A 23,598-nucleotide genomic window follows, 5' to 3' on the forward strand; every position below is an offset into this window, starting at 1 on the left:
GGCCGGGGGGGAGAGGGAGAGAGGGGGGGAGGAGGAGGACGTATGGCGTCATAGCCCGGCGCCGCCGCCATGATGAGGAGGGCGAGGGCCGCGGGGGGCGGGCGGTGGCAGTGGTGGGGCCGCCATGTGCGGGAGGTTCGGGCGGCGGAGGGGCTGAGGGTGGAGGAGGCGGCGGCGGTGGGAAGCCGGGGGGGGCGCTGGCGCCATGTTGGGGAGGTCGCGGCGCTTCTCTCCCGCAGGGAGAGGGGGCGCGGGGGGGTGGCGCGCGCGAGGGAGTGTCGGCGCCATCTTGGGAAGGTCGTGGCCGTTCTCTCCCTCCACCTCCCTCAGTGAGGAGGTTGCGAAGGGGCTTCGAGCGGCGGGCGGGAGAGCCCTGAGGGGACGACGGCCAGGCGGAGGGACCCGGCTTGGGTTGCGCTGGATCTGGCGCTTCAGCCAAGCGGGCTGCCGTCGCAATCGCGTTTTTCTGTGGAAAAAGGAAAAAGTGTGTTTAAAACCATCCCAGCCTGGGCTGCGCTGGACCTGGCGCTGCAGCCGAGGGGGCTGCGGTCCCAATGGCGTTTTTCTGAGGAAAAAGACCGTTGAAAACCATCCCGTCCCAGCCTGCACTGGACCTGGCACCTCAGCCGAGGGGGCTGCCGTTCGCAATTGCGTTTTTCTGTGGAAAAAGCCAGTTTAAAACCATCCCATCCCAGCCTGTGCTGAACCTGTCCCCTCAGCCAGGCGGGCTGCAGTCACAATCGTGTTTTTCTGTGGAAAAAGACTGTTTAAAAGCATCTGAGCCTGGGCTACGCTAGACCTGGCACCCCAATGGGGTGGGCTGCGGCCCTAATGGCGTTTTTCTGTGAAAAAAGCCCCTTTAAAACCCTCTCAGCCTGCTGCTGGGCCATGGCCTTCCCGCCTGCACACTGCCACGTTTTGGTCGTAGGAGAAGCAACCGCCCTGGTGGGTTTTGGGGTAGGAGAAACCATATTGCTGAGCTAATCTGGGGTTAAAAAAAAAAATAAATATAAAAATAACACGTTGGGAGGCCGGCGGGGTGTGCAAGAGGCCATCTGTTTGTAGCTGTAAATCTTTGCCCGCTCCCGGCGAGGGCCGCCGGCTCGAAGCAGCTGTGGCTCCTGCGCTGGAGCTCCTCCGAAACGCAGCTTGGTCTCGCGCCAAGGGGACGGGTGTCCCTTCAGCACGTAAGGAAATGGTGAGAAGACGGTTAAGCAGACTGACTGCCTGCTTTTTGCCCTGGACACGAACAGAGTCCACTGTGGGTATCGATGAACTGAACTCGGTTTTAGCCCCACTAATTACCCTTCCCGGTATATGGAAGCTAATGATTTCTTGTATTATCATATCAGGGCTCAGAGACATCTATCAGGATCACGGCCTTGTTCTGGGGGACGGTGTTCACGTTTGAAGGCCGTTGCTCTCCCCACGCAATCTGGGTTTTCAACAGGAACCTAAAATACAAAGGAGGAGGATTTAAAACACAGAGATGAGGGAAATAATAAAAATGGGTATAAGCCTGTGTTTTGTAGGAGGGAATCTTAAGATGGGACTTGACATCTGATGCACTGAAGCCGTCAAATTTAAGATGTTTTCCACACACCTAAGGAATGACGTGGAAAATACAATGAGAACAGGTACTAGGAGAAGAATTAACAGAAGCTAGTTAAGAGCAACCTGGAAAGCAAACTATTTTCAGTAATATTCCTTCATTAAGGATCTTATGTGTTTATTTTGCACTCTGGGCTAAAGATCTGGGGGAACAAAAATTCAATAAACTTTTATATTAGAGTAATCATAATTTTATTTTTCTTGGCGTAAAATGTATGTACTTTGTTACATTTCAGGACATCAGCCTACCATCTGTGCCTAGTAGAAACCTCTTCCATGGGTATGTCGTTGTACTAAAAATGATAAAATTTTTGTCATTATGCTAATATCCACTAGTGGGATTTTACAAGTTCCCTTGAAGGATGCAATACCAGTCCCTGTAAAAGGGGATGGGTCCGACATGCCTGCCAGCTCCCAGCATGCTGCAAATTTACTGATAATCAGGCAAATACAGAAAATACTGAAATAACTTCATCTGATAGGTGGAATGAAACACGGCCATCAGTTTTTTCTATTTACAACTAGAGTAAAGCAATAGTAGATGACTTCTTAGAGCAGGAAGTGACGACTGTACTATAGCCATGTGAAGGTGCAAGAAACATGGAAAGCACGGAATGGAAAACAGATGCTAACTGGTGTGCCTGGCCTGCAGAGCCATCCCAGGCAATTGGTACGAGCGTCAGGTCAGCTCGGGATCGACTGTCCACTCTGCAGTCACACTCCAGTTGTCGCTCCTGCAGTGCCCCTGCAATTTTTTGGGATCTTTGCTACCACGTACACTCACAGCGTGTTGTGGGGAAAATAACGCTTCTGCTTTTCACCTGAACGTCATTTTAGCCTGTAGACTTAATCACTCTGAGTTTTGTATGGCCTGGATTTCTGTCATCGGCCTCCCGTAGGTATGAAATGTGGATCCGGGCCAGATGATGACTTTACGCCAGTTGCCGAGATGAATAACTTTTGCTGCAGAGCCGTGAAGGTGTTTTGGCTGGGGCTTGCTGCTCCGTGAAGACGGGGGAGTGCCTTGCCAACGCAGGCAGACATGTGGAGGCAGCTGATGCGGACTGTAACAGCAGTGGAATTCCCTTGTGCTAATCAGCAGTTTTGGAGCAGGGCCACAAGCCCTGAGACCTGGGATTGTGCCACCTGACAGGCCTGGTATAACCCACAGTGACCCAGCATCTCTGCAGGAGGATGGTCAGTTCCTGGTACATCACAAGAAGGTAGATTTAGGTGATTCACCGCGAAAATTTCGTAATGGTAGGTTGTGATAATACTGGAAGAGCTTTGGGATGTTCTGGAGTCTCCCCCGTTGGAGGTTTCAAGAACAGGTTAGACAAAATACTTCTCAGGAATGCTGCAGGTAGAGTTGCTCCTGCCTCAGGGAGAGGGATGGATGACATGATGTCTCAGGGTCCCATCCAGGTGCATATTTTCAAGGCCACATGTTGCTAATCGGTTTGGAATGGGCAGAACAACCCATGGGCTTGTTAAAGTGCACATTTATGACTCAGTGGCTGTTAAGTGTGCTGAGACTGTGGCTGGGACATGTGCTCCTTCTTTCTCCACCCCTGTGCACACAGGACCAAAGCCTCTTGACAGGCAACAGCATGGACGTTCATTTGGGATGTAGCAGAAAGGTCCTCAGAGAGGCAGCATTTGAACTGAACAAACTAACTCTCTTTGAAAAATTGAGCATCAACATGTGCCTCTCCAGGTTCTCATGGAGATTCAGACTGTGCTGTGTCACAGACCCATAATCCCATGTGAAAAGGGTTGGGAAAAGACTAATTGTAAGTAAAAATGTATGTTTAGATTTAGCAGAAGAGTAGGGAGCCTGGCTTGCACACCCATGGGAATGCCAGGCACTGTTGTAGGACATGTCGTATCCAGCATTCTTGGAAAGACTGGGGAGGAAGAATGATGCATGGTGGGGAAAGGGAGCTCTGGTGACAGAGCAGGCCCAGAAGGGCTTACCTGTTCACATCCTGGGTCTGGGAAGAGAAGATGTGGAAGGGATAATGTGAGGACAGTGTTATCAAGTTACCAGCTGGATGTATGGGCTCAGGTGCTCTGAGGCGGTGGGAGAGAGGTCAGAGGGCTATGTACAGGCTGTTGTAGCAGATCGCCTTGTCTTTGGTTGGTGACTTCTGGGACAGAACAAGAAAACAGATGAGTGACAAGGAAGGATTGGATAGGAAAGGATGCAGAGGAAAGCATAAAGGGACTGGGAGTGCCTGGCTCAATTACCTGGCGCTGCTTTTTAACATGAGTGGTTATTACTGGCAGCATAAGTGGCTTTTGGGCTTTGGCCAACAGCCTCAGACAAGTCTGGCCTGAAAGTGCCACCAGCCTTGGGTCACAAATTTGGTGTGTTTTTAGGTGCCATGGTAGGGTCTGTGCACAAGTAAGAGCCCTAGGTCAGACGTCTCTTCTGTGTAAGCGTGGCTGTGTTACAATCAGAAAGTTTACAAGTGTGAAAAAATACCATAGACTTTTAGGGACCGCAAACAGATTACATTTTCGTAGGGGGATGAGACCCGTGCCCTTGGTAGCATGTTTAGCCCATCTCACAGACCAGGTCGATCCAACTAATTGGTCCTATCAGCTAAGCCACTGTGGACAAGAGGGAGATTTCTCCAAAAAGTGTTTCAGAGACATAGGCATGGCTTTAGGACTTCCTGAACACACCAACACTTGCTTATTTTATGAGAGCAGACATTACAACTAACAAGAATCTGTTACCTTTCCTGGGTTTATATGGGAAGGCTGATCTCTGACAAGCTGGAGATGAAGGAGCTGCACATAGTTGTGCAGTGGAAGACACGTTCCTGGCAGCAATTCTCTTCGGGGTCTGCTTGTCACAAAATGTCCTAGCTGCCTCAGAGTTAAAACATCTGCTGCCTCATGGCACTTCTTGGCTGCCTGTGCTTGCAAGTGATGGAAGAGGTGGAATCCACCTGGCATCTTGTATCATCTGGGGAGAAAAAGTGGATGGGTCTTTTTTCTTTCAAATGGGTTTTTAGTCTCATCTTAAACCCATAGAAGAGAAAAGTAACTGATCCACCCTCTGTGCTGTAAACAAAACATCCCGATGATTTAGCAGAACTGAGCAGTTTTTGAATGTTCATGGTGCAGACCAAAGGGGGGGAGAATACAGACAGCGCTGCTTGTACTTTTCCTTCTCTCCCTTGTTTTCAGATTAAAAAAATTGCACCCACTGCTTTCCTTTAATGTGAGTCTTTGCAACAGTGATTGTTCAGTAACGTGCAATAAACCAGATTTGCACGGCTCATAAAGAGCCGGGTTGGTTTTCATTACTCTAGGGAGAATATTGATAGTGCAATGAGTTTGTTATAAGTAGCCTTGACTGGGCCCTGCCTGCCACAGCTAATCTGGAGCCAGATTACACCAAAGCTGAGTCTGAGTTTGGGGAGGATTCCTGTGATGAAAAGCTCTGTTCTATTTTGTGTAGTCACCAAAAACCTACACAGGTGCAGTCATTCTGGAGAGCTGCTACTGGCAGGATAGTGGATTCTATCCTGGATAGAGTGGATAGAGTGGATAGAGTCCTGCCAGGACTCTGCAAATAGAGATTTCTGGTCTTCCATGTGTATATCCCCTCTCTTCAATTTTGATCCTTAGACCTAGTTCTCCACCTCTGTGGACACTCCTCGGATATTTTCAGCTTCTTTTCACTCCTTCTGCCCAAATATAGTTTGGTCAAGTTCTGCATACGCTGATCTTGCTGTTTTTCTGCGCAGAGTATGACAAGCACCTCACGTTGTCCAGTGTTGCAGTGAAACATGGGACAGAGTGAAGAGGCTGAAGATAACACGTGATTAGCTTTGCCAGGTATTAGAGAAGGAGGCATTTTCCCATAGAATTCCAGTTCTCCATGCTTATTATTTAACGTATTCCATCTCTTTCCCAGATTTGCCAAGACCTTTGTGAAAAAGACATGTCCAGAGCTTTTTTTCTCTATTTCAGGTTCAGCGTCACAAGAGCAATCTCAAGACCAGAGTTTCCAGTATGGCCTCATTGGGCTGTGATGCCGTAACTCTAACTGCAGAGCTTATCCTTTTTTATAGCTCTTTGGCATCGCCACCCAGAGCCAGCTCACACTCAGAATTGCTCCAGAGAGAAACCCTAGTATGGAAAGCAATCAGGGAGTCAACAGTTAATTTCAAGATTTGTTTTCTTGGATGGTAATAAATTATTTTAGGGCTTTGCTGCCTATTTTTGAAGTCCTGTTTTGGGTATTCACCTGGACCAGCAGCGCTCCGGGGCAGCCTTGAACCTCAAAACTTTTCCCTTAGGAGCAGGGAGGGTTACAGGAGAAAGGGCATCTGTGCTATGGACTCTGGAGACCTTGATTCTCTCATCAACAGGGAGAAAGGCTGCATGGTGTGAAGACCTAGAAGATACCCAAGATAGGGGCTGAGCCCCTTGTTTCGGCACATGATTATACAATAAAATAGGGTCTGAGTGTGCAGCAACACAAGTGATGCATGATGTGTCTTGGGGACAGCAGCTTCACTTGTGGTTCCTCTTCTGCAGCAGACAGTAACCAAGAGCAGTCCGGATTTTGGGCTTGCCCCGCAGCAGCTGGCTTCTTTGCTGCTTCTTATAACTAGTGATTAACTGTTTCTATTTGCCAGTACCCAGAGTATTTAGACAGCAGTGCTGGATGAGTGCCGTTCTCTCATCTCTGCGAAACAGCAGTAACAACTATTGAGAGAGAATGGCACGTAAGAGCCCACTTAGGCTATTATGTATAGCTTGTCAGTGCCCATTGCAATGTTCCTTGCAGCTAATCACCAAACTAGGGTAGATTTTTATGGCAAAAATAGTTAATGGGGAGACAAAGATGAGACTGTGAAAAAGGAAGAAATGAGCTGGGAACTTGGGGGCGGGAAGGCTTTCCTCTCCCGTCCCCACAATTTGCCTGAAGCTTATTTTCAAACACACTGGTGAAGATATATTTTTTTTAATCACTTTTTAGGACAGCGGTACCCTCCTTGTGACTCAAGTATCTAATTTCCGTGCTGAGGCTTGTCCTGCGCTGTGCTGCTGTTGGAGCACCTGGTAATCCCAGTCCTTGCTTGTGGGACAGAGCTGTCAGGGGTGACTGTGGCCAGTGCCGCTCCGGTGAGCTTGGGAGCCCAGCCCCAGGGTGACACCTCAACAGCTGCCGTCTCCTTAACACAGACTGTAGCATGCAGTGCTTCCACTGTGTTATTACGTGCTGCTGCAATGCCTTTTGTATGGGGCTGCAAAGCTGCTCATTGTGAGATACTTCTTCAAGTCCAATCTGCTTTTCTTAGGGAAATAAATTCCCCAAGCAGTCACTGAAGACTGATTACACCGAGTTGGATATTTATAATTTGCTTTTCTTCATTACTCAAGGCAATTTCGCCTAAACTGCGTAACACGCAAGGCTGTTTTCCCCTGGCTGGGCCAGCCGTCTGAACACAATTACACTTGGCTATTATTAGCGAGAGTGAGCAGGGCTGAGTTTACAACTGTGCAGGAGTGATAAGCTCGAGACGACGGCGCTTCCTCTCCAAGGAACTGGCTAGCTCTGCTCCACTCCTTTGCCTCTGAGACACCACTGTGCTGAAGTCAGGAGGTATTTTTGTTCTCTGAACAGGGATGCCCAAAAGGCACAGGCCGAGTGGTTTCCTTTTAATGGAAGATTAGATGGAGAGAATATCCCACACAATTTTACCCTCATCATCCAAGACACTAAAGTTTTCAAGTTTTCTGATACCCCTTTTTTATGGCCTTTAGCCCAAATTCCTTAGGACCCCCAAGCCATATCGGTTTCCCTGGACTCATCCCTTTGTGAAGAACTTACATGTCTGTATCCACACTAAATTTGAATTTGCTTTTTCAGTAAAATCTTACACATCACAGAGTGTGGGATAGATCTCACTGGATGTTCCTGTACCTAAACAAGACACCTGGCACTACTTTAAGCCTTTGCGTACATTTGATCAGAGGAATCAGATCCTGAACTGCTCTTACTATATCAATCTAGACGACTAATCCAGGCATTTAGATTTAGGGCGGATTAATCCCATGAGTCTCAGTTTTATGACTCTTGTGTAGTAACATGTGAGAAGAAAAACTGCACATCGGAGGTGTTAATTGTCACCTTGTGCTGATGAAGCGGTAGCATTGTGAAGCACAGAGGAAAGCAACAAGAATAACAGGTTTAAGAAATGTAACATAGGAATAAAAGGCTGAAAGTACTGTACTTTCTTATCCTAAAGAGCTGAAAGGAAGGAATTTTAAGAGAAAGGAGACATAACAATGCTCTGTTCATGGAAGATCATTGTAAAGGCAGTGATGAACTGTGGGTTATGACTACTGCTAAGCTCAGGACTAGCACAGCTTTGCCTGGTATAGGCATGGGAACAGTCCTGGAGCTGCCTGAGAGCTGAACGACCCTGGGACATTTCAAGAGACGCTGAGAAGCTCACCAAAGACACCCCCAGGAGGTCACCAGTCTGAAATCTCACAAACCATTAAGACTACTTTGATCTCCTCTTCCAAGTAATCTTGCAGTGCCAGCTTGTGAAGAACTTTTAAGACCTGCCAAAGCATTGCGACAGACCCTAACTGTGGTTCTAGGCAAGAAAAGCAGAGCATCAACTGCCAGTGTAAGAACTCAAAGTGTTTCTTACTCTGCTATCTGCTTTCTGGTGATGGCAACAGAAATGATGCAAGCCACATGCATAAGACAATGGAAAAGGATGAGGAATCAATAAAAGCATGTACGCTTCTAAGAAGACAGAGCTACTCCTTGGACAGTCCCCAAAGGGCAAGCTATAATTATCAGGTACTCCCAAAATATTATGTCTATTTTGAGAAGGTGCCAGACTTCCTGGATAAAGTATCTCAAGATCCAAAACAACTGGTGACAGAAGATGGACTCTTGCTTTCAAGGACACCATTTCAGGCCATCTCATTTGAGATGAGCCGGACACCATGGCAAGATCAACACTTATTACTGGAATAAGACAAAGAGCCTCATGCTTGGAAAGCTCCAGTGTACCCCAACAGAAGATGACTGTTTCACTAGGTCTGGGAGCTTCAGCTTTAAATAACAAATAAATCATTACTTACATTGGAGAACTGAAGCCCAAGGGGAGATTACAAAATTGAGATCACTAGGGGAGGCAATACTATCAATAGTATTAGAAAAAGCAGTGATTTCATAAGGGTTGGCATTTTCTTCCTTTCAGTTCTTCAAGCATCGGTTTGTTGCCAATAAGCAGGTTGCAAGTCATGTCAGAAGCTTTAAAGCAACCATAACTCTCCTTGTGAAGCTCTCTTATGAAGCAACTGATGTTGCAAGAATTCACTTCCAATAGAAAGGTCAAATTAAGAAAACTAGGAACATGATATCATTCATCTACATCACACATGATCCAGCTTTGACTTTTGCTGTCTTAGAGGCTTGATAAAATCTACTTACAACCAAATCAAACTTTACAGACATGAAACAGATATCCTCAACAGGCCCCTCTTCTTCTCTAATGAAAAAAAATCCGCCTTATACATGCAAGGCATTCCCACTTGCTCCTCCACAACCATCTCTAGTGAAGGATACATTAAATCAAGGATGGAGAGCTCCCAGGATCATCAGAAGCAAGTGGCACAGAACAGAAATTCTCCCCGAAGGTCGATCAACCTACATAACATTTGTATGAAAATGCCATGAAAAGAAAACCAGAGAAGCTATCACAGACAAGGTTTCGTGTGAACAAGAAGGGATCCAGATCATTCCTGCTATGCAATGAGCAATCCAAGTAGTTATAACTGTGTATTCGACATGCAAAGTGCTACATCATTTACTAGGGTAGTACATCCATCAGATCAGCTGAGGATTTGGGGGCAGATTTATTCTACAAACATTTTTTTCGGATCAAGAGAGGTCAAAAAAGTCTTAGTAAATTTTTCCAGGAATTAAATACTTTAAGGAATGAGCGGTTTGCCATAAACGTGACAAAGAAACATCAGACCTTTTGGTCCAGAAGTGGTCATGCCTCAGATGCCTGTTTCCCACCTCCTTTTTATCTATAAGGAGATCCCAGCATGACTAACCCTGGCAGAGACAACTATGCTATAGATATGCAAAACAAGGTGAGCTGTCCCGTGTTTAAAGTCTCTTTCATGTGTGTTGACCATATCACCACTAAGAAAACTCAAGAAAAACCCAGCTGCAATAATTATTGTAACTAATTGCTTAACCAATACAACCTGAATTCAAACATCAGTTTTGTAGCTTCTGGTTTAACATCTCAGTATGCGTGGAGAACTCTTCTCCGAGGCTGGGTGTCTTCGTACTTCACAAACCAGGCACTTCCTATTAAATGATGGGGGAAAAAGGCCCCCAAGGGATGTGTGACCTGTTTGAATCACCCTGAAAGAGAAAAGATGTTCTGAAATTAGATATAATTTTCAACTTGCACTAAACAACATTAAGTATTTTTGCTTTCTTCATATAACCCTTATACTCCAGTCTACCTGCTAACATTTAAAAAGGGCTTCCTTTTAGACTGTAGGAGCACTTGGCCTATCGGTTGCAATTGCAGCTATTAAAAATATTCTAACATTCAGCAGTAATTGCAGGGGAAATTTTAAAGCATTTGGTTCAAGACTTTCCACCAAAGAGCAAACTGCTCCCTTCATGACATATAATCACCGCCATTCCAAAGAAGCCGTTGTAACCATGTGTTGCATTAAATATTTTCCTCATTTTTTCTTAAACATTTCTCTCTTTTAATGACAGTTACAGCTAGAAGACAATTGCTTAAAAAAGATTTCACACTCAGTTCGCTTTAGCTTCGTCGTGAATAGATCAGAGCTTAATAGTAAATTAAAAAAAAAATCCCTTTTGGTTATGTTTCTCCTGAAATATAGCAGTAACCTAGAAGGAACATTGCAGACTTAAAAGGAATATATTTTATTTTAAAAGAATTAAATATTTCTTACCTTTACAAAATTATGTGCAGCCTAAACCAAAAAAAGTCAAGGAAAAAGGTATTTTCTCCCCAGGATTCTTTTATGACTAAGTTATGGTCTGAGGCTGTTGGGGTGGGAAGCCCCATAAGCTTCCTCTGAGGCGACATCAAAAGCATCTGCAAGAAGCAGGATTCCTGAATTCACTGCATACCTCCAGAAAACTCCCAGTAACTAAATAATTGTATCATAGAACGGTTTGGGTTGTGAGGGACCTTAAAGATCATCTAGTTCCACACCCCTGCCCTGGGCAGGGACACCTCCCACCAGACCAGGTTGCTCAAAGCCCTGTCCAACCTGGCCTTGAACTCTTCCAGGGATATAAATATATAATATTTAATATTTAATGTAACAAAACCATCCCAGTATCTGAAATGGAAGATGTCAATATATGCAGGTGTCATGGCACCTAGACTGCAAGTTTGTTTGTTTTAGTGTGGTTTTTTTTAACAGAAACAGAAAGCTTGAAAGAGAAAGGTTTATAAAAAAGACAGTGAAATTGGACTCTCTCTGTTCCTGGAGGACATCTGAAATGGCAGTGGGGAACCACGGCAGTGAAAAAGGAGCAAATGAGACAGGAGTTAACCTACTGAAAGCTTTATTTTATTTACTTCCGCTGACACTATTTAGTGACAATGTCTAATATGCCTTTTGGATGGAAGTTTTTCTTTAAAAATTCACCACAGTAACCTCTTTGTTATGGAGATAGCATTTATGAGCAAAAGAGTCCCTCAGCTATCCTCCCCTGACGTTGAGAAATAAGAGCCAGGGCATTTATTTAAATGAGAAATGAGACAAAAGGGTATGTGCCACTTCTCGGGCTTTTCTTATGCATCATAAAGGTCCACAATGCTTTTCTTCATATGAAAATAACTGCCTAGGAGATACCAGGCAATACAGAAAGGCTGAGTGAAGGAAAGAGTAAAGAAAGGAAGCTGCTCACATACAGCTTGAAATATTCTACTACCATATGTGGTGAATGATACCTTTTTTTAAACTTTTTATATATATTTATAGCCATCACTAACATCAGACAAGAGTCCTGTGGCTCTCCCCTCCCCGCCCAGAAACATGCACATCAACATCCAGTGTATTTTTAACAGTGGGGCTTTGGTATACAACTTTCTACAGGAAACGTTAACCTCGCGTACTCAAAGCGGCACACTGCGCTCAACTGCTCGGTAACGGCAAAACGAAGGAAGCCCTAATAGTAGAAAATTGTAACTCCCTGCAAGAGGTGACGCACATAGCACCGCAAAGTTCCCTTGCACCGTGCCTGAAAGAGCCTCTCCAGATTGCAGTTTCCCCTCAAAAGATTCTTTGTGGATTTGAGCAGAACAGGCTTTATTCACCATAAACCCAGCTTATAAATTCTGCAACGCAGCAGGCCGGAAAGCCCGTCACAGAATCAAACTCTTACAGGTTGTGATAAAATGGAAATATCTGCAAGTGTCATCCCGCAGCAGCAGAGACTCCCCGCAAAATCACGTCCACTTGAGACAAAGACTTTCCCTTAGAAATCAGCAGCACAGCCCACAGCACTCTAAAGCAACACATTCAAATACAGAATTGAGCCATTTGAAGTCCAAACTTTTCTTTAGAGCTGTCTGTTGGTCTTTATTAACCCCCAGGGAGCCTGAATTACATGCAACATTGCGATGGATCAAGGCGTGAGGGAGGTAAAAGGGTAAAAAGGGAAAAAATAAGTGTTTCATTTTTCAGTTTGGGATGGTTGGAAGGGTCGTCTCATCTGTTGTCAAAGAAATGAATGGCAACTTTTCAGATACACTAGAAAGCAGAGTCTTTGTCCTTTGCACTTCGCTGGTTACCATCCGGTGTGCTCAATTGCATCATGCAGAAATCAGATTTAGTTTCATTTTTTAAAGAGAGAATATATAATGATATTTCACTATTTGTTCCAGTATTTTTTGCATACTAAAAACTTTGCTTTGGAGTCTTTAAAATCATTGTAGCTCTGGTCTATCACGGATGTAAAAATGGCTTTGCTTACTGGTAACCGTCGTATCAGATCAGACCACTTGCCTGTCTTGCGTGGCACGCTGCCTCCCACGCCGGTCAGATAACAGCTGCTTCAGAGGAAACTGCGCACGATGCTGCGATAGGTAGCTGGAGACTAAGTTGCCCAGAAGGAAGTTCCTTCCCCAAACACCTGCTCTGCGTGCAATTGCTGTTAAACTGGGTTCTTCATCTTGGCAGGAGATTGTACTGCTCTTCCATTTCTGGAAACTGACCCTAGGACCCAACCGGACAGTGATGGTGGGGGGCTGCCCCATCATGTTAAGCAGTTCCTACCTCAGTGCTCGGAAACCTTTGTCCCTTAACGCTTCATGGAGAAAATCTATCACACAAAAAGGGAATGATTTTTTTTAAATTTTTTTTTTCTAATGTTTAGCTCAAGATGCTAAACACAGAGGTCACTCACAAGGGATTTCTTGCTTTAGAACGCAAGTATCACTTGGAGGAAATAGTTGTAAGTCTATGCTGTGACCTGAGACTTCCTGGTGCGTGATGGGGAAGCAAGAACTTGAGTAAACGCTGAGGAAGACACGTTGATGCACAACATAGAACAAACTGGTACTGCGAACCACAGCTCTGATTCAGCAGAACATGCCAACGACAGACTAATTAGCAAGGAAAAAGGATACCCAGCATGATTTTCTTGACACGTAGATGAAACAAATTCAGTGGAGCAGCACAGTAGCCTACATGATAGTAGCTGGCCTACAAGCAATGCCGCAAAACTGTGATTTTACCAGGTCAAGACCTCTTCATAGAGGGAAAATTTTAAGATGGAGAAACAGGGTGAGGCTTTATAGGCCTTTATCGGTTTGGGTTGATCACATTGTAATTGACTGTTACGTTATCCGTAACATAAAGTTACCTGGAAGTCGGAAAGGTGCTGCACCTCCTCCTGCAGTTAAGGCAATCAGAAATGGCCCTGAGGGCCGGCTCGCTGCTCTGCCAGACCAGCACCACAGATGTTCAGCCCTGAGAAACCAACTGCAATTCTGATGTGAGACTTCCTGTGCACGTCACAGTGCCGCTTGGTGCAGAGAGCGGTCTTGCATGCTCGCAGTCCCTTGGGTGTCCTGGAGAACTGGGACATCTCCCAGCAGCTCTAGCCCATTGTGCATTCTCTTTTCCCAGCTCTTTCGCCGAGATTCCAGCCCTCTTGTATTCCTTCCCATCTCTCCATAGCCTGCATCAGTTCAGGACACATCCTCACCCCTCTCAGCCACTCCACTGCATCCTTCCAGTCGGTGTAAAAATCTGGGCGAGATGTACAACTTCGCTTGACATGCTGCTTCACAATTTACCAGGGGCTGTGTTAAACACATGGGGAGGAAATACAGTGGAAAACCCTGAACCATAACACCAAGCTTGTGGTCTCTAGCCAGGATGTTTGGACTAAGACCAATTACTGTAAGGGGAGACCTGGTGGGGGGGTTCATCATCACCTCCAACTGTGTGTAACACCATCACTGACAACATTTAAGCTAGATCTCCAGATTTTAACTACAGCCAAAGGAGAGCTGGTGGTAATTCACTGGAGCTTCAGGTACTGCTTATCCGACCAAACGTAGCCATTTCCTTCAGAACAAGGTGAATCGCACACATACACAGATGACTTCGCATGGCTCTTTGTTGACCCAGAGGGGGAGCGCTGGGTGACTCTCAGATAAGCTGATGTTATAGAAATCATACTTAACACTGTCAATCTTACCATGGTATCCACTTTCTGAGCTCAAGTTTCCACCAGCGCTGGTTAAACCAGCTGGAGGTACACCGCTATTGGGGAGCATGACCCATCCGTAAAAGAATGGCCGCGGTGTGGGTAAAGCAAACCCCACTACAAACCCTTTGGATGCTGAGGCGTGATGCTTTATTCCACACAAAACTGGAGGGCGAAGGGCCACAGCTGAAATTACAATGGCACAGTGTCACTTACCATTTGTCACTCTATGCTTGGGCTATATAAGAGTGTCTTTGTACGGACATAACAATGATTATGGCAAAATATTTGAGCTAACCAGTGGAGAGGTCAGTACGAGTTTAATCTGCAAAAAAGTCTCTTCTTCGCTGGGGAGCCTGGTTTTCATGAAGTCCTTTGCTTTCCAGCCGCCCGTTTCTTTCCTTTCTTCCCCCTCTTTCTGGGGGAGCCAGGCCAGGCAAAGCCCCGAAACTCCAGGCAGGCAGCGGCACTGTTGCAGATGTAGTAGGCGTTGAGCATGGCAGCTGGGCTGAGGATATCCACTTCCTTCTCCACCTTCTTTACTTTCTTTTTGGAGCTTTTGCTTTTGCCACGCTTGGGTTTGCTAGTTTTAACTGCCTGCAGAGAGAAAGCGACCACAAAAACACTCAGTTAGTCCTGCGTCTTTATGGTCTTGCTTCTGGGTAGAGGATCCCAAGACATCCCGGAACAGCTGTTTCATTGCATCTTGGTCCTGGCTCACAGTATTAGCTCAGAGCCCCTCACCAGAGTCCTGTACTTTGTGGTGATTTTATATACGGACTCACAAGCATTAATACACTTTCAACAAATCCATATTTGCTGTCTAGGCTGTAAGAATCTTTAAAGTCATTAGATACGACTAATTAGTGTTCCCCTGTGCTTCTCTCTGGCTAAAAAAATGTGCACAGTGGAAATCATACATTCTTTTCAATTGATTTTTTAATTAATGCATTACGATACAATCCTAAAGTGAAACAAGCCTATGTTGTGTGTTCATCCGCTGCTGTCTGTCTGCTTGTGACTCTGGATCATAAACCAGAAAAGCAGGTCTCCCTTCCACAGCTGTGGCCTTTTCAAGGCTCTGTAATATAGTTGCGCTTCTACCATTAGCGGTAACACAAATCTAAACACCAGCTCTGCCATTCTGTATGGAGGAAGAAGGTGTTGCCAAGACTCACCCAAGCCCTAGAGAGGGCCAAAAAAATACTCCTTTTAACTCCAGCTGATTAGCGCTGGTGCCTGAACACCCAGCCTCTTGCCTCCGAGAGGGATTTGCAGGAGTCTGATTCACTCCCTGGATTGTTTTCTCACCCATCCTGGCCACTCGTCGTAACAAGCCTGGAGCGTGTCTGTGTGGAAGATGCTGCCTCCGGGTATTGAGCAACAGAAACTGGGTCGCAGACCCAGAGGGGTCCCTCATTGCTGCTGTGTAGGCAGGAAAATGGTGATGGCAACATGGAGCCAGAAGGTGGGCAGTGTCCCTGCAACACCGAGGATGGAGCAACAGCTAGTCCCAGAGAAAAGGTTGAACGGGAATATTTACACATTGTGAGTGACTGGAAGTATTTGATCTCTGGTCCGATGCCAAGAGCACTTTCAGTACACACCAAGTCACTTTATGCATCTGCCCATCTATTTCTGTTATTTGCCTAGGATTGCACACTGTAATTAAACAGATCCAAGCACTTCATTAGGAAGAATTAGCACAAATACAGCCAGAAAGGCCACGTGTAACTATCAGTTGGACATAAACTAGGGGAAGGCAGTATACATCGCATATTTTTCATGGTATCAATTCTAAAGAGTTCCCTTTACAGCTCAGTAGTACAAAAAAGACAAACATTTGCGCTCTGAGGTATGAGAACAGAGTCAGGAGTATGATCTTCAGAATCAGCCAGGACCACAATGTGAAGGAATATGTATGGGTAAAGGAAGAAAAAAAAAGTCACGACTTCTATATCAAACACACAGAACCACTATCCACAGAAGGAATTAGGACAGACAGAAAATACAAACCGCAAGCTGCAGCTGATGGCAGATCGGTTGCTAAACCTTCAGTCATGCAGACTGCAAACTACTTGAACTCAAGACATATATTAGAGAAGGCGACAAGCCTTTTTTGCAGACCATAATTGGATAGAATTTGTTGAATACTTCACGTATTGGAATGTGCACATTTCACAGAGTAGATGCTTATGTCAGATTTTTCAGCTGGTCACCTGAATCACACTCCCTGTTTACCCACTCCCAGCAGGGTTACTGGTGGATTTTCTGAACACAATTAAGCTCCTGGTCAGAATTTGGCCTGTAGCACTTCTTTCAAAATAAAAAAGGTGCTTACAGGTAAGGGCAAACTGTTGTCATAAGTCTGCAGAGAGAACCAGGGAATGCCTTTTGTCTGGAGCAGCCTCATTGCTCCCGCTGTCCCCCTGCAGCGGATACCTCCAACCTCCAGGCTTTAAATGGTCTCTATCATCGTCAGCAACTGTCTTGCCTTCTGCTTCCCATCTCTCATGAAATGTGGCCTCAGACTGTAGTCTGCAGTCAGCTCACACATTTGAGCACAGCCTAGAGCAGGGAAGAGTTCCCGAAGCGCTGGAAGCTAACAGTCCACAGCGCAGCATCGACAACGCAGTCAGAAGTAACATCGTGTACGTGCACATACGGCAGTGCCAGAGCCAACGCTTGGTGCACCGGCTGGCAACCCCGGGATTTCTCATGAATTTATCAGGCAACAAAAGGACATGTGATGCTGAACAGAACACAGGTCTTTTTCGGCATGTAGAGGCAAACTCACACAGATCAGACTTCCTACCATGGTCTCTTTGGAGAGTTTTTAAACTACAAGCCAATGTTGACACATGAACACTCTTCAAAATTACTGGGAAATCCATGTTTGTGCAGTATTTTCATCCACCCACAAGCAATAAGATTTGAGGCTTTATAAGATGTGTGCAAAATTTTACAGCCTGGAGCTGAGAACAGCAAGAAAAGCAAAAAATCAGAATCAGGTGCATACTTGCACGAAACGTGAATTTGGGCAGGTCAGTTTGTGTCCTGCAGCCTTGGGAAAGAACCTCTTGGATATTAACTCCATTTCCTTAAAAAGTGGTATCAGTAGACTTCAAAAGAATCAAACCCGTATTACCATGGCTATGTCCTTTCACTGAGCGGAGGGACTCCACGTCAAGCCCTGAGGACGGACCCTGCAACACACAATCATGCAGTGGGTTACATACTGTTCCTTACAGTTGGCAGGGGGAATTAAAAAAAGAAAAAGAAAAAAAACAGTGGAAATTAGGTGATTGCAAAAACAGGTTGAGGTGTGCCATACCTAAAAGTGTTTTTTTGCAGACAATCACCTCTGAAGTCATCTACTGACTCTGCCAGATTCCAGAACTCTGAGCTTTTCAGCAAAGCCCTTGAAATTTCCTTTAACACCGCAAGACTAGACAGAGAAAAAAAGGAAAACCTTAACCTCAACTCGGTGTCAGCGACTGCTCATGGCAGCGCGGCCGCACTGCTCCAGGCTCACCTCACCCACCCAGCCCCATCCCTGCCTGCAGGACACCCTGGGTAGCACTGGCAGGACCTCGACCCTCTGTCTTTACAGCAGGGGCTGAAGGAATGAAGCCGTGGAGAGCTTGCAGAGTGCAAGGTCCTGCACCTGGGTTGGGGCAATGCCAAGCACAAATCCAGGCTGGGCAGAGAATGGATGGAGAGCAGCCCTGAGGAGAAGGACTTGGGGGTGTTGGTGGGTGAAAAGCTCAACACGAGCCAGCAACATGCGCTGGCAGCCCAGAAACCCCCCGCAGCCTGGGCTGCATCCCCAGCAGCGTGGCCAGCAGGGCGAGGGGGGGATTCTGCCCCTCTGCTCCGCTCGGGGAGACCCCCCTGCAGTGCTGCCTCCAGCGCTGGGGCCTCAGCACAGGAGAGACACGGAGCTGTTGGAGCGGGGCCAGAGGAGGCCCCGGAGATGCTGGGAGGGCTGGAGCCCCTCTGCTGTGGGGACAGGCTGAGAGAGCTGGGGGGGTTCAGCCTGGAGAAGAGAAGGCGCCGGGGAGACCTTCCAGCCCCTTCCAGTCCCTAAAGGGGCTCCAGGAAAGCTGGGGAGGGACCCTGGATCAGGGAGGGGAGCCATGGGACGAGGGGGAAGGGTTTTAAACCGAAAGAGGGGAGATTGAGATGAGATATTAGGAAGAAATCCTTTGCTGTGAGGGGGGTGAGCCCCTGGGCCAGGTTGCCCAGAGAAGCTGTGGCTGCCCCATCCCTGGAGGGGTTCAAGGCCAGGTTGGACGGGGCTTGGAGCAACCTGGGCTGGTGGGAGGTGTCCCTGCCCAGGGCAGGGGGTGGCACTGGGTGGTCTTCAAGGTCCCTTCCAACCTGAACCATTCCATAATTCTCCCACACCCCCGCGTGAAAAGACAACGAGTTCTCCACAGCCCTCCCGCCCCGACCCCCGCCCAGAGCCGCCCGTCCCACAGGCGCTCCAGAAATAAAACCACGTCGCTCAAGCGCAGCCCACCGGAGCCCCACCGTGCCTGCGCCGGGTGCCGGTGCCGCTCCCGACCGTGGCCTCCCCTCACGACCCCCGCCGCCACGGCCTCCTCCCGTTTACCTCCCGCGTTGCCATAGCGCCCACCTCCGCCTCCCCGGCCCACGCATGCGCAGTGGGAGGTGGGAAGGCCTTGAGGGGCGGGGTCTGCCACTGACGCTCCGCTCCTCGCCCAATCAGCTGCCGGGGCGGGGGGGGCGGGCCGCGCACGGCCCGCGACCGTTGCGGTTCAACGGCCGCCTGAGGAAAAGGGCGGGAAAGGCTTTTCCGGGGCTGAGGGGAGTCGCCGCCGCCCTCTCGCTCTCCGCGCCCGCCGGGCCAGAAACAAAGCACAAAGGGGCCTGTCCTGCCCCGCCCCCGGCCTAAAGTACCAGCGAAAGGTCGCCACAGCAGCTTAGAGCTGAGAAGAGGAGGAAGTTGTGCTTTTTTTCCAAAGGTTATGGGAAAGATTGGCACTCGGTAGGCTGTTAAATGAGTATTCGCCTTATTTGTGGGCAAAAAGCCTCGGGTTGGGAGATATTGTGCCTCAGCTTCCTGCCCCTGCGGAGGGAGGCACGGCCCACGCTGTCATCCTCTGATACTGTGGTGTGAGAATGGGGGGCTTTTGTCTTTTTTTAACCACCTGACCAGCATCCTGTACCACAGTAAGATTTTTAAAAACAACCTCTGCTTTTGGATCCTCTGAGAGCCACAGTTTCGCACAGCAAGCACCAAAAATTACACGTAATAGATTTTGGATGTTTTCAAGAAATCCCTATACAGTGAATAAAATTAAGCCGAAGTCTGAGACCCAGGGGAGCAATGCAGGTGGGGGAGTAGGGGGGATGAGCAGGCAGCTGAAGGCTTAATTTCATTCCCTTTTTAGAGACATCAGCTTTATCACAGCCATAATACCATTTTTCTAAAGCCTTGGAGAAAGGGTGGGGGGCAGGTGTCTCCTCTGCGCCCCTCAGAACCAGGCTTTCACTTGCAAAGTGCTAAAAATCAAAAAGCACAAGTGAAAAAAAGCGGTAGGAGCTGAATCGCCTCATAGAAAGAACTAGCTCATAATTACACAACTGCCAAGCCCCAACACATCAATGAGTCTGCCTAGATCGTGGATTTATTTTTATCTCAAACATTAACCTCTCTAAATCTGCTCTCTGGTACGCCCATAGGATGCACTTCATCATATTTTAAAACTCTTCTTCCAAATCATGACAGGTAGGAGCTTGGAGGTGTTTTTATTTTAGTGCAATTTCCTAAGGAAACAGGGCTTGCCCTGGCACACGGGTTACCCATCAGTGCATCCGCAATAACTTCTGAGCCGGTTGGCTGATTCCAGCCAATATTGACACAGGAGTAAGAGCTCAAATATATGATTTTCCTACGCGTTCCATGAAAATCATCAGCTGCACAGAATGTGGGAGAGAGACACTGTTAATCTCCATCGAGGAAATGCCAACCCGTCTCTTGGGCAGAGACACGAGCTGTCATTGCAGTGGGGAGGACAGAGCGGGACAGCTTTGTTTCAGAACAATTAATTTTAACAAAAACAAGAATTCTCTTAATTTTGGGTGCTGGAGGCTAAAAAATAAGTTTCGAATCTCAGAAAGGCTCATCATTTTAATACAGTGACTGAAGACCAATGTGTAATTTCTTTTTTTAAAAAGCACTTTTGGGAATGGACATGCTTTTACTTTTTAATTTCCCTATTTGACGTCACAGCTGTCCAGCCTCTGTTTTCTCCCCTGCTATGAAGTTTGTACATATTATAGTCTGCTATGTAGAGACATTTAAATAAATCAGCATTGGAAGGGACGGTGGGTAGAGGATTGTAAATCTGATTCAGAAAAAAATATCGAACCATCTTTCCTGCTCTTTCTGGCAGCTACAGAGATTGTTGAGTTTATTACAAACACCATCTCATGGAATTATAATGATTAACAAGCATTCACCGGTTGCTTTGGACGCTGTGAAGTGATGTGGTGGTTAGAAGGTATGCAGATTTCGTAAAGGGGCTTTTTAAATACTGATAAAAGAGTGAATATATTTGGCTATGAATGTACAAGTACTGAAGGGGGACTGAACGAATCTGTAGTGGTGGAAATGTTTGCAGGGACAGTATTTCAGCATGCAAATAGAAGTGGACATAGAGAATGAGCCGAACTGGTGATTGAGTAAAATGCGGTTTAATGAAGAATGATCAGAAGAACTCCCAGAAATGAGAACAAAAGAAGAGATGAGAACAACAAAGAAAACAAGAGCCCAATAAAACATGGAGAGAGCTAAAGGTGCCAGTGAAAGCAGGGAAGAAGGTGGTCAGGAGGAAACGTTTGAAGGAAAAGAATTGTCTCTGCGTGTAGATTAGATATCAAAAGAAGGCTAAACGACAGGAATGAGTGCAACAGCAAAAGGCACCAGGTGATGACTAGAGGAGGAGCTCAGGAGCAGAGAACGCAAAGAGCAAAGGCACTCCTTGTAAAAGTACAAGTCTAATGATTATCTCTCTTATCAAGAGGGAAAGTTGAGCCAGGAGCACAGGTTGGATAGAGAAATGAGACCAGGAAACTTCGGAAATGATATCGTCTGTGTCGTCACCCGACATCGTCTCTGAGCATGGCTGTCAGCGGAGAGTGAGAGGCTCCTGAGGAGGATGTTTTGAAGAGCAATTTTGAAACATGGAGTGGAAACCATTAGACTTATTTGCCTTGAGCACAAAGGGATTGAGTTAATGGAAAACACCATTTTATCTTTCCAGAGTAATGTGTTTGAGTGCCTGACCAGCTGAATGCCGTTACTGTGACTATGATGCAGACCTCCGGCTCAATCCAGTCGAAAAAACTTCCCTATTGTAATCCAGACGTGTGACACGTTTTCAAGAACAAGTGATAAGACATTTAGTGTAGGAAACACACTTCTCTCATTTTTTTTTACTTATCATGGATATTTTGTTTTCTCTAGAAAATACCAGCCTTTTCGCTCTCATGACTGTCTTCTGTTGCCATGAGTAGGATCCAGGAGAATGTGCTATTCAAAGGGAATTGCTTTCTGATCAGTGAGGAGTATCAAGCTTCACTGAGGCTAATGAGCATGGTATCTCTCTTCTACTCAGACTAAACGGTGGAGCAGCTGAACTTCTTTGTATTTAGCAGTGAAGGAAAATGAGGGATACTGTTACCCTGTCTCACAGACTATTGTCAGGGTGATGTGGAGGGTGAATTACGGAGTAAAGAGGTTCCTCGCCATTTGAAAAGTTGCAGGGCCTTGGTCTTTGGTTGTCCTAGGCATGTCTGTGGTTTGGGTCTTGTTTTCAGTGGCTAAGTTCACTAAAGCAGCTCCTGTTCTTCCTTTTCTCTCCCTTTTCTGTCTCTTAAGAGGACACGGGTAACTGAATCAGCTAGCTATTTGGGATTAAAATAGTCCTGCCAGAAGAACTTTCACTGCTGAGGAAAATCTCAGAGGAATCCTGGTACCCGGTCAGAAGGAGCCAAAAAAGACAGCAAAAGGCAAAAGAAGCAAAAGAACGACAGAGGACAGGGAAAGGCTCGGTAGCGTAGCTCAGAAAGGTCTGCAGATTGTTTTCTCTTTTGAATGAGTCTTGGGATGGATAATGAAAGAAATAATGAAAGAAAATAATAATTGATTTTTACTGTGTTCAGGGAAAAATAATTTTGTGTAATTTTTATTAACAAACCACATGGCGTAAAAGAAGCAATCATAATTATACCCATTATCTCCTTTTAGCAAAAACAACTGGCAAGATACCACATTTTGATTACTATTGAGGCTAAAAAGAAGTAACAGTAGTGACAAGTGTGCCTGAAGTATTAGATTGAGAAGACAAACATTAGCCTGTGCAGTCAACGGGTGTATTTTGTGAAGATGCTTGGACCTGGCTAGAAAACAAGCTACTGTTTACACATGCAAGGCTTTTGATAAATAATTAAAGGAAGTTCCTGCAAACTAAAAGTATAATAAACCTAACCTCATAAAGTCACTGCCGTAGTTACAACTGGATAAATAAAGATTGCTTCAGCTCTGGCAGCTGTCAGGCCAGGACATCTCAGTATCATTATTTTTATGGAAATACTCATGTGTGAGAAAGGAGGGATATTAGGTTATGGTCATTTTCACAGAGAAAGAAGAAAATGTATACGCACAGGCAGGGAACCACATCCAAACTGAGAATCGAATGACTACTGAGAAGTGTGTAAACATACTGTCTTATGTTCCTTACTGCAATAATAGGGTCACTCTTTACCTAGCTGACAACTTTCACAGCTCTGAAAGGAACTTCATATCTTTGAGGCCTTTTATCCTTCACTCAAATTTGCATGAAATTAGCTAACCAGTTCAAAAGTTGCTTATAGAGGACTGAGAAACTAATAACATAATTGCACGTGCCTTATATCCCTAGGAAACAAGGCTTAAAATAGAAGAATCCGTACTGGGGTACTGAAGAAAATGACTTACCGACAGCAAAACTTTCAGCAACAAGCTGTAGGCTGAAAAAAAAAAAAAAGCTCTGCATATACCAATTACAACAGAAACCGAGCAGCATTCTTGGAATCACCAGTCATGTTTGGGCTAAGATAACAGTTGTTCCTTCAGCTGTACAGAAACCATCCGAAACTTTGTTCTGAAATTTTCTTGCTGTACATCA

The 23,598-nt window shown here is 46.1% G+C and overlaps 1 protein-coding gene and 2 long non-coding RNA genes across 9 annotated transcripts; 1 reads left to right on the forward strand and 2 right to left on the reverse strand.

Moving 5' to 3' along the window:
• The first annotated feature begins 240 nt into the window (after nucleotides 1-240).
• On the forward strand, nucleotides 241-9,889 carry LOC128904074 (uncharacterized). Of its 2 annotated transcripts, XR_008464398.1 has the most exons (4): nucleotides 241-1,891; nucleotides 5,376-5,466; nucleotides 5,602-5,819; nucleotides 6,617-9,889. It is a non-coding gene; the product is annotated as an uncharacterized LOC128904074 (long non-coding RNA). The 2 variants fall into 2 exon arrangements; XR_008464399.1 differs by lacking the exon at nucleotides 6,617-9,889 and having other exon boundaries at nucleotides 5,602-5,850.
• Nucleotides 1,797-23,562, reverse strand: LOC128904072 (uncharacterized). 5 transcript variants are annotated; one of them, XR_008464391.1, is made up of 6 exons: nucleotides 23,409-23,562; nucleotides 17,733-17,846; nucleotides 17,547-17,604; nucleotides 9,883-10,045; nucleotides 4,357-4,588; nucleotides 1,797-3,761 (listed from the first exon to the last, which is right to left on the reverse strand). It is a non-coding gene; the product is annotated as an uncharacterized LOC128904072 (long non-coding RNA). The 5 variants fall into 5 exon arrangements; XR_008464394.1 differs by lacking the exon at nucleotides 23,409-23,562 and adding an exon at nucleotides 19,041-19,062; XR_008464393.1 differs by lacking the exon at nucleotides 23,409-23,562 and adding an exon at nucleotides 19,017-19,052.
• On the reverse strand, nucleotides 11,099-17,539 carry SMKR1 (small lysine rich protein 1). Of its 2 annotated transcripts, XR_008464390.1 has the most exons (3): nucleotides 17,418-17,484; nucleotides 15,577-16,060; nucleotides 14,910-14,995 (listed from the first exon to the last, which is right to left on the reverse strand). XR_008464390.1 is itself a non-coding variant. In XM_054187900.1 (2 exons), the coding sequence occupies exons 1-2, from the start codon at nucleotides 17,493-17,495 to the stop codon at nucleotides 14,762-14,764; spliced, it is 312 nt and encodes a 103-aa protein (XP_054043875.1). In that variant the 5' UTR covers nucleotides 17,496-17,539; the 3' UTR covers nucleotides 11,099-14,761. The 2 variants fall into 2 exon arrangements, 1 of the variants encoding a protein (XP_054043875.1); XM_054187900.1 differs by lacking the exon at nucleotides 15,577-16,060 and having other exon boundaries at nucleotides 11,099-14,995; nucleotides 17,418-17,539.
• Nucleotides 23,563-23,598: the final 36 nt, after the last annotated feature.

The sequence above is a fragment of the Rissa tridactyla genome, chromosome 1, assembly GCF_028500815.1.
Source record: "Rissa tridactyla isolate bRisTri1 chromosome 1, bRisTri1.patW.cur.20221130, whole genome shotgun sequence".
NCBI classification, from domain to species: Eukaryota; Metazoa; Chordata; class Aves; order Charadriiformes; family Laridae; genus Rissa; species Rissa tridactyla.

Bases quoted from the DNA above. Each gene is read 5' to 3' on its own strand.
- SMKR1 (XM_054187900.1), bottom strand. From the start codon at position 17,495: ATGGAGTTAATATCCAAGAGGTTCTTTCCCAAGGCTGCAGGACACAAA. The intron at 14,996-17,417 runs GTATGCACCTGA...TTCTCTCTGCAG, and splicing joins CAAATTCACGTTTCGTGCAA to GCAGTTAAAACTAGCAAACC.